This window comes from Zea mays, chromosome 5, assembly GCF_902167145.1.
Source record: "Zea mays cultivar B73 chromosome 5, Zm-B73-REFERENCE-NAM-5.0, whole genome shotgun sequence".
Classification (NCBI taxonomy): domain Eukaryota; kingdom Viridiplantae; phylum Streptophyta; class Magnoliopsida; order Poales; family Poaceae; genus Zea; species Zea mays.
Window position 1 is genome coordinate 39,784,366 of NC_050100.1, and position 10,409 is coordinate 39,794,774.

The following is a 10,409-nucleotide window of genomic DNA, read 5'->3' on the forward strand; positions in this document are numbered from 1 at the left end:
GTCCACCGCCGCGCCCAGGCTCCACCGCTCGGCAGTCCACCGGTCCACCGCTCTACGGCTCTACGCGACTAGCCGACCACCGGTCCACCGCTTGGCCTCCAGCAGATCCCGGAAGCACCGACCAGGGTCCACGCTCCACGGCGAGCAGACAGCACAAGCGCACAGCACAGGCGCGCGCACAACAGTGACGACGAGCAGACAGCACAGGCGCACAGCCTCTGCACATCCGCGGTCCGCGTCCGGCCGTGCAGCCGCGTAGGTTAGTGCTTTTGCCATTGCATCATTTGTTTGCCCTTTCCTTACACACAGTGACACAGCACACTTAATTATACAGATTGTGATGTCAACTCCCAACGAAAATAGCAACACTCAATTTCAACCTCCCTCATCTCAAGCATCTGTTGAGGGTGGAAGTGGGCTTCCAGAGAATGTGATAACTGTTGAACAAGATGGTGATGAGGATGATGAAGTAGAAGTAGAAGAAAATGGGAGAAAAAGAAAATTGAAATCTGCAGTGTGGAGTGAATTCAAGAGGGTAAAGGTTGGAGATGTTTGGAAGGCAAAGTGTAATTATTGTTCAAAGAAGCTTTCGGGTGTAACAAAGAATGGTACATCTCATTTGAAAGCCCATCTAGAGACATGCATCTATCGAAAGAGGAATCCTACAGATAAGGTACAAAGCTCTTTGAGGTTCACATCTAGTAGCGAACAAGGACAAGTGTCGGTGGAGAAGTATGTTTTCGACCAAGATGTGGCGAGAAAGGCCCTTGCTGAAATGGTTGTTTTGCATGAATATCCATTGTCCATTGTGGATCATGTTGGTTTTAGAAGGTACTCAAGTGCTCTTCAACCGATGTTTAAGATGATCACTAGAAACACTTTGAAGAATGACATCATTGGGATTTATGAGATTGAGAAGAAGAAGGCCTTGAGCTTTATGCAGAAGAATAATGCAAGAATTGCAATAACGAATGATATGTGGACAGCTGAGAATCAAAAGAAAGGCTATATGACTGTTACCGGACATTTTATTGACCAAGGATGGCAGCTTCGAAGTTGTATTTTGAGGTACCTTGCTGTCCTTTAGCTATTAATTGACATATCTTGTTGTCCTTTAGCTATTAATTGATATACCATGTTGTATGCCTGTATTTTTATATGTAGGTTCATTTATGTTCCATCTCCACATATTGTTGAAGCACTTAGTGATGTTCTTATGAAATGTTTAATGGATTGGCACATTGATAAGAACATATCTACATTAACCCTTGATAATTGTTCCACTAATGATGCACTCATCACATTGATGAATCGAAAGTTGAGAGGAAAGAAACCTTTGTTGGGTGGCAAGCTGTTGCATATGCGTTGCTCCGCGCACATATTAAATTTAATTGTCATAGATGGTTTGGAAGTAATGGGTAGTGGGATTGAAAAGATTAGAAATAGTGTTGCATTTTGGTATGCTACTCCTAAAAGACATGAGAGATTCCAAGAAATAGCTGCACAAGTTAATGTTGAATGCAACAAGAAATTGTCACTTGATTGCAAAACTAGGTGGAACTCTACTTATATCATGCTCAGTGTTGCTATTTGTTACAAAGAGGCTTTTGATCGTTTGGCTGAATGTGAAAGAGCTTATGATTTTTCTCCAAGTGAGGATGAATGGAAGTTTGCTAGTGAAGTTTGTGATAGGTTGAAATTGTTCTATGAAATTACAGAATTGTTTTCTGGAACACAATATGTAACAGCTAATGACTTCTTTCCAAAGATATGTGCAATTAGAGGACACATGAGCAAGTGGCTAGAGTGTGATGATGAGTTAATCAAGTCCATGTCAAGTCGTATGATTACAAAGTTTGATAAATATTGGACTGACATTCATGGTCTAATGGCTATTGCTGTTGTTCTTGATCCAAGATACAAATTTGGAATGTTGAAAGCATGCTATACACGTCTATTTGGTGCACAAAGTAGAGCAATGCTAGAGATAGAAAATGTGAGGAAATTATTTGATGAACTGATTAAAGAGTACAACAACAAATGCATTAAACCTGTTACTAGTGGTGGACAAAATGCATCATCATCTTGTGTTTCTAATGCTTCCACATATACGGATGAGTTGTTCTCTGCCATGGAAGAAGAGCTCGATGACATGTGCAGTGATGAAGAAAAGGCTAAGTCCGAGCTTGATCTTTATGTGGATGAAGGTCGTATTCCCAAGTCAAAGGATTTTGATATATTAGGCTATTGGAAAATTTCTGGGATACGGTACCCTACTCTAAGGATGATAGCCCGTGACATATTTGCTATTCCTGTTACAACTGTCGCTTCAGAGTCCGCTTTTAGTACTAGTGGTAGAGTGCTAAGTGATCATCGAAGTCGACTTACTCCCAAAACTTTAGAGGTTTTGATGTGTGCACAAAATTGGCTTCGTGTTGGTCAAGCAAAAGGTACAAACAATACATCTTTAAAATTATTGTATGTCGTTGTAACTTGTATGTTTTGATTTCAGTTTACTCTCATTTGTTATACTCTCACTTATTGTAGGAAAAGAAGATTATATGGGTTTGTGGACTTGTCTTGAAGATATACAAGAAGAACTTGTGGTATGTTGTAAGAACTAGCATATTCATTTCTGATAATTACCATGACTTCATGATATATCTATAACTAATTATATATCATTGTAGGAACTCTCCTTTGGATTCTCCACGATGCCAAATGAAGATATTTGAAGGAAAATTCACAAGATGTCAAATGAAGTTGAATGCCATTCAGCCATGCTCATTACAATAATTTGTTGTTGCATTTGGAAACTATGTATGACTGTAATTTCATTCCAAGAACATGTTTTATGATGCATTGTAGTGTCTTTGCTACTTCTACTACTTGCTATGGACTATGTCACTATGGTGAAATGTTGTTGTAAGCCTGGAATGTTATCTATTTATGTTGTTGGAATGTTGAAATTATTGTTTGAATGTTGAAATTATTTCTGGTACAATTGTATTGGAATGTTGCTGAAATTTTAGTGGGCGGGCGGGCGGGTAACGGATATCCATTGGATAACGGATACCCGGTGGGTACGGGTACGGATACAGATCCGTACCCACGAGCGTAAATGGGTATGGGTATGGGTTTGGTTTTATCTCGTGGGTATGGATACGCGAACCATATATCCGCGTTCTACCCGCCCGATTGCCATCCCTAGGAGAATTCATGCTAAGAAGACTCATTCTATTTCTCACCATGCTTTTATTTATAAGAATGAGGCTTCTAGCTCTAGGCGTTCTACCCATGTTAAAATGCCAAAAAAGAAATCTCCTATTGCATCAAATGATCATAACATTTCATTTAAGACTTTTGATGCTTCATATGTTTTAACTAACAAATCAGGCAAAGTAGTTGCCAAATATGTTGGGGCCAAACACAAGGGCTCAAAGACTTGTGTTTGGGTTCCCAAGGTGCTTGTTTCTAATGTGAAAGGACCCAAGACCGTTTGGGTACCTAAGAACAAGGCCTAAACTTGTTTTGTAGGTTTATGCATCCGGGGGCTCAAGTTGGATCATTGATAGCGGGTGCACAAACCACATGACAGGGGAGAAAAGGATGTTCTCCTCCTATGAGAAAAACAATGATCCCCAAAGAGCTATCACATTCGGGGACAGAAATCAAGGTTTGGTCAAATGACTTGGTAAAATAGCTATATCACCGGACCATTCTATTTCCAATGTTTTTCTTGTAGATTCTTTAAACTACCACTTGCTTTCAGTTTCTCAATTATGCAAAATGGGCTACAATTGTCTTTTTACGGATATAGGTGTTACTGTCTTTAGAAGAAATGATGATTCAGTAGCATTTAAGGGAGTGTTAGAGGGTCAGCTATACTTAGTTGATTTTAATAGAGCTGAACTCGACACTTGCTTAATTGCTAAGACTAACATGGGTTGGCTCTGGCATCGCCGACTAGCCCACGTTGGGATGAAGAATCTTCATAAGCTTCTAAAGGGAGAGCACATTTTGGGACTAACAAATGTTCATTTTGAGAAAGACAGGATTTGTAACGCATGCCAAGCAGGGAAGCAAGTTGGTGTTCATCATCCACTCAAGAACATGACAACTGACAGGCCGCTTGAGCTACTCCACATGGATCTATTCGGCCCGATTGCTTACATAAGCATCGGCGGGAGTAAGTACTGTCTAGTTATTGTGGATGATTATTCTCGCTTCACTTGGGTGTTCTTTTTGCAGGATAAATCTCAAACCCAAGAGACCTTAAAGGGATTCTTGAGACGGGCTCAAAATGAGTTCGGCTTAAGGATAAAAAAGATTAGAAGCGACAATGGGACGGAGTTCAAGAACTCATAAATAGAAGGCTTTCTTGAGGATGAGGGCATCAAGCACGAGTTCTCTTCTCCCTACACGCCACAACAAAATGGTGTAGTGGAGAGGAAGAATAGAACTCTACTTGACATGGCGAGGACCATGCTTGATGAATACAAGACTTTGGACCGGTTTTGGGTAGAAGCAATCAACACCACTTGCTACGCCATCAATCGTCTCTACCTTCACTGAATCCTCAAAAAGACATCTTATGAACTCCTCACCGGTAAAAAGCCCAATGTTTCATATTTTAGAGTATTTGGTAGCAAATGCTTTATCTTGTTAAAATAGGTAGAAAATCAAAATTTGCTCCTAAGGCTGTAGAAGGCTTTTTACTTGGTTATGATTCAAACACAAGGGCATATAGAGTCTTTGACAAGTCAACTGGACTAGTTGAAGTTTCTTCTGACATTATGTTTGATGAGACTAACGGCTCTCAAGTAGAGCAAGTTGATCTTGATGAGCTAGATGATGAAGAGGCCCCGTGCGTCGCGCTAAGGAACATGTCCATTGGGAACGTGTGTCCTAAAGAATCCGAAGAGCCTCCACATGCACAAGATCAACCATCATCTTCAATTCAAGCATCTCCACCTACCCAAGATGAGGATCAAGCTCAAGATGATGAAAATGAAGATCAAGATGAGCCACCTCAAGAGGAGGACAATGATCAAGGGGGAGATGCCCATGATTAAGGCAAGGAAGATGATGAGGGTCCAAGACCGCCACACCCAAGAGTCCACCAAGCAATACAACGAGATCACCCCGTGAACTCCATCCACGGCGATATTCATAAGGGGGTAACCACTCGATCTCGTGTTGCACATTTTTGTGAGCATTACTCTTTTGTGTCTTCTATTGAGCCATACAGGGTGGAAGACGCATTAAGAGATTTGGATTGGGTGTTGGCAATGCAAGAGGAGCTCAACAACTTCATGAGGAATGAGGTTTGGCATCTTGTTCCACGTCCTAACCAAAATGTTGTAGGAACCAAGTGGGTTTTCTGCAACAAGCAAGATGAGCATGGTGTGGTGACATGGAACAAAGCCCGACTTGTGGCCAAGGGATATTCACAAGTCGAAGGTTTGGATTTCGGTGAAACCTATGCACCCGTAGCTAGGCTTGAGTCAATTCGTATATTACTTGCCTATGCTACTTACCATGGCTTCAAGCTTTATCAAATGGACGTGAAGAGTGCCTTCCTCAATGGACCAATCAAGGAGGGAGGAGGTCTATGTTGAGCAACCTCCCAGCTTTGAAGATAGTGAGTACCCTAACCATGTGTATAAACTCTCTAAGGCGCTTTATGGGCTCAAGCAAGCCCCAAGAGCATGGTATGAATGCCTAAGAGATTTTCTTATCGCTAATGGCTTCAAAGTCGGAAAAGACGATCCCACTCTCTTTACTAAAAACAATTGCAAATGATTTGTTTGTATGCCAAATTTATGTTGATGATATCATATTTGGGTCTACTAACAAATCTACTTGTGAAGAGTTTAGTAGGATCATGGTTCAAAAATTCGAGATGTCTATGATGGGGGAGTTGAAGTATTTCTTAGGATTTCAAGTCAAGCAACTCCAAGAGGGCACCTTCATCAGCCAAACTAAGTACATTCAATACATACTCACCAAGTTTGGAATGAAGGACGTCAAGCCCATCAAGACACCCATAGGAACCAATGGACATCTCGACCTCGACACGGGAGGTAAATCCGTAGATCAAAAGGTATACCGGTTGATGATAGGATATCTACTCTATTTATGTGCATCTCGACCGGATATTATGCTTTCCGTATAAATGTGTGCAAGATTCCAAGCCGATCCTAAGGAAGTTCACCTTAGGGCCGTGAAACGAATCTTGAGATATTTAGTTCATACTCCTAAGTTTTGCCTTTGGTACCCCAAGGGATCCATTTTTGATTTAATAGGTTATTCAGATGCTGATTAGGCAGGGTGTAAGATTGATAGGAAGAGCACATCAGGGACTTGTCAGTTCTTGGGAAGATCCCTGGTGTCTTGGGCTTCAAAGAAACAAAACTCAGTAGCTCTTTCTACCACCGAAGCCGAGTACATTGCCGCAGGCCATTGTTGCGCGCAATTGCTTTGGATGAGGCAAACCCTTAGGGACTATGGTTACAAATTAACCAAAGTTCCTCTCCTATGTGATAATGAGAGTGCAATCCGCATGGCGGATAATCCCGTTGAGCATAGCCGCACTAAGCACATAGCCATTCGGTATCACTTTTTGAGGGATCACCAATAAAGGGGGATATAGAGCTTGCTTATGTTAGCACCAAAGAACAATTAGCCGATATCTTCACCAAGCCATTAGTTGAGAAAACTTTTACCAAACTTAGGCATGAGCTAAACATTCTCGATTCTAGGAATTTTGATTGATACTTTGCACACATAGCTCATTTATGTACCTTTGATCATATCTCTTTCATTTGCTATGACTAATGTGTTGTTCAAGTGTATCTCATGCTAAGTCATAGATTGAAAGGGAAATGGAGTCCTCGGCGAAGACAAGGCTTCCACTCCACTCCATCATATTATTTACCCTTCGCCGTCACTCCACACTGCTCTCCAACTTTGGTATAATCCTTCACTCCTCTATTATTTACCAAAGGGGGAGAGAGTTTGAAAAGGGCTCATATTTCACTCACAAAGTATCCGTTTTTGGCGATTCATGCCAAAGGAGGAGAAAGTATTAGCCCAAAGCAAAAGGACCGCACCACCACCAATTTCAAAAATGTGTAAATGTAGTCTTTCAATTGGTATTAAAGAAGTTTTTCAATTGGTATCTTATTTTTGATATAATTTCAAATTGGTATGACCTCCTTAAAAATTATCTAAAACCCCCTTGAGCACTAAGAGGAGAATTTCATTGAGGGGGAATTTTGTTTAGTCAAAGGAAAAGCATTATAAACAAGGGGAGAAAATTTCAAATCTTGAAAATGCTTCTCGAAATCTTATTCATTTACCTTTGACTATTTGCAAGAAGACTTTGAAAAGAATTTCCAAAAGAGTTTGCAAAAACAAAACAAGTAGTGCAAGCGTGGTCCAAAATGTTAAAAGAAATAAATCAATCCATGCATATCCTATGAATGTATAAATTGATTTAATTCCAAGTAACCTCTGCACTTACCTTATGCAACTAGCTCAATTCTGCACTTATATATTTGCTTTGGTTTGTGTTGGCATCAATCACCAAAAAGGGGGAGATTGAAAGGGAAATAGGGTCAAACCTTTTCCTAAATGATTTTGGTGGTTGAATTGCCCAACACAAATAATTGGACTAACTAGTTTGCTCTAGATTATAAGTTCTACAGGTGCCAAAGGTTCGACACAAACCAATAAAAAGTCCAAGAAAGGGTTCAAATAGAAAAGAGCAAAACCAACCGAAGGCTGCCTGGTCTGGCGCACCGGACTGTCCGGTGTGCCACCGGACAGTGTCCGGTGCACCAGGGTGGATCCACTCGAACTGCTCAGCTTCGGGAATTTGGGGAGCCACTCCTCTATAATTCACCGGACTGTCCGGTGTAGCACCGGACTGTCTAGTGTAGCACCAGACTGTCCGGTGTGCCAAGCGGAGCAACGGCCAACAACGCCAACGGTAGTCTGCAAAAGTGAACAGTGCGTGAACAGCGCGCGCAGAGTCAGAGCAAGCGCAGAAGGCGCACCGGACAGTGAACAGTGACTGTCCGGTGCACCACCGGACTGTCCAGTGGCCCCACCTGTCAGAGCTCCAACGGTCGAACCCTAACGGTTGGGTGACGTGGCTGGCGTCTGGTGCGCCCTTTGACAGCAGCCTTCCCCAACGACCACTTTGGTGGTTGGGGCTATAAATACCCCCAACCACCACAATTCAAGGCATCCAAGTTTTTAGCCAACACATTCAATACAAGAGCTAGTGCATTCAATACAAGACACAAATAGATTGAATCAAAATCTCTCCAAGTCCCAATTCCACTCAAAGCAATTAGTGACTAGAAGAGAGAGTTTTGCCATGTTCTTTTGAGCTCTTGCGCTTGGATCGCTTTTCTTCTTCCTCTATTCTTGTTCCCAAGACATTTGTAATCAAAGCAAGAGACACCAATTGTGTGGTGGTCCTTGTGGGGACTAAGTGTCCCAATTGATTGAGAAGAGAAGCTCACTCGGTCTAAGTGACCGTTTGAGAGAGGGAAAGGGTTGAAAGAGATCCAGTCTTTGAGACCACCTCAACGGGGAGTAGGTTTGCAAGAACCGAACCTCGGTAAAACAAATCACTGTGTCACACTCTTAATTTGCATGTGATTTGTTTTTCGCCCTCTCTTTCGGACTCGCTTTTATTTCTAACGCTAACCCCGATTTGTAGTGGTGCTTAAAGTTTATAAATTTCAGATTTGCCTATTCACCCCCCCTCTAGGCGACTTTCAAAAGGTCGAGTCATGCCAAAGCTCACTTTCAGGGGACTCATTACCATGGTCATGAGCTTCTCCCTTTTCTTCTCATCAGCCTTCATGTAAAACCATTCACTAGTCCACCCGGTTGGCCATTTAGTGCGGTAGACAATCACTGGGGCCTTGGTATCCTTCCAATATGCAAAATTATAGCACCCGAATTTCTTGTGCAGACCATCGGCTCTGCCCTTTGTCTGATAGTGAATTTCGTGCACTTGGCAGTACCCTTCGGTGTTAGCACTTTTTCCTTGGCTTCGGAGAGCCCATATGTAAATGCTGAGCCTAACAATGGCATTCGGGGTCAGCTGATGGAGATATATTTCAAATCTTTTCAAAACTTTCCCTATCATATCATACAAGGGGAACCAAAGCCCTGCCCTGAAGAAGCTCTTAAACGCAACAACCTCATCTTCTTTTGGCTCTGTAATTACTTGGTCTCCAGCAAAGCGAATAAGTCCATCTTCATTTTCCCTAAAATAGCCTAGCTTTTTCATCACAACCAAGTCCTCTGCTGTTACAGTCGATTTTCCAAATTTAATGTGACTAGGTTTCGTTGGGCTTAGAATGTTGTTGTCCTCCTCACTTTCATTATCACTTTCGCCTTCGACCACAACCTGTTCAACTTCGGCATTGGAGGCACCTTCGACAGTAGCTTCTTCTGGCACAACCAGACCTGGTCGTCTCATCACTTCTTATATTGGTGTTGTTTCAGTTACTTCGGTCTCGTCTCCCTCACGGGACACCCTAGTAGTGCATCTTACTCTGCCCATTTCAAGCTGATCTCGAGCGATGAAGTGCTTGTTCAAAAGCACAATGCAGAAAGCTTTGGCTTCGGTTAAAATTTTTAACAGCACAATAGTGCAATGACAATGAATGATGTGGTAACTTCTCACCAACCTGTCTGTTTATATAGTGTTGCAGGAGAAGAAGGCGAACCGCTAGAGCGTGTATACTGGCTGAACGGTGGTTCGGCCAGCGTTCGAAATATTTTAATCGTTTTTTTGATAACAAGCTCAGGGAAGGTGTTTTTCAGACCTTCGACATTCTGAAGCCTTCGTATTTTTGCGGACCGAGCTCGTTACGAAAAAACGATATAGCACCGCGAAGGGGCTACTATTGGGGGTCTTCTTCTCCGCTGAAGGTCCTCAAGGCAAAAACACCTTCGGCAAAGTGATACAGAGGTCCTCTTTTCCTCTGCCGAAGGTTCTCAAGACGAAGACCTTGCGTAGAAGCAATATTGCCAAATGTCGAAGCTACCATCAGCTTCGGTTCAAGTCAAGTAGAAGAAGAAAAGACCACATATACCTTAGTATTTTAGGTTGTCTGTAGATAAATGTTGAGGGTCATGAATGTAATTTTACCCGGGCTATGTCCCATGCCTATAAATAGATGAACAGTAAAACCGTACTGTTCACGCTGACTTGTAATCACTCTCTCACGTCTTCACCTTCGAGCAAGCCGAAGGTATCAATGTAATATTAATATTGTTAATATTCATACATGTTTTATGGAATGCAAATATAAATGAATTAATGAGATGCAGTCACTGTCTTTATCCTTTCACATTTCTATTCACATATTAAATGA

General features: G+C 41.9%; 1 protein-coding gene across 1 annotated transcript; it reads left to right on the forward strand.

The window, feature by feature from the left end:
* The first annotated feature begins 345 nt into the window (after positions 1-345).
* LOC103626261 (zinc finger BED domain-containing protein RICESLEEPER 2-like) lies at positions 346-2,989 on the forward strand. Its single transcript, XM_035959004.1, has 3 exons — positions 346-2,450; positions 2,548-2,606; positions 2,691-2,989. The coding sequence occupies exons 1-3, from the start codon at positions 1,136-1,138 to the stop codon at positions 2,733-2,735; spliced, it is 1,419 nt and encodes a 472-aa protein (XP_035814897.1). The 5' UTR covers positions 346-1,135; the 3' UTR covers positions 2,736-2,989.
* The last annotated feature ends 7,420 nt before the right edge of the window (positions 2,990-10,409 follow it).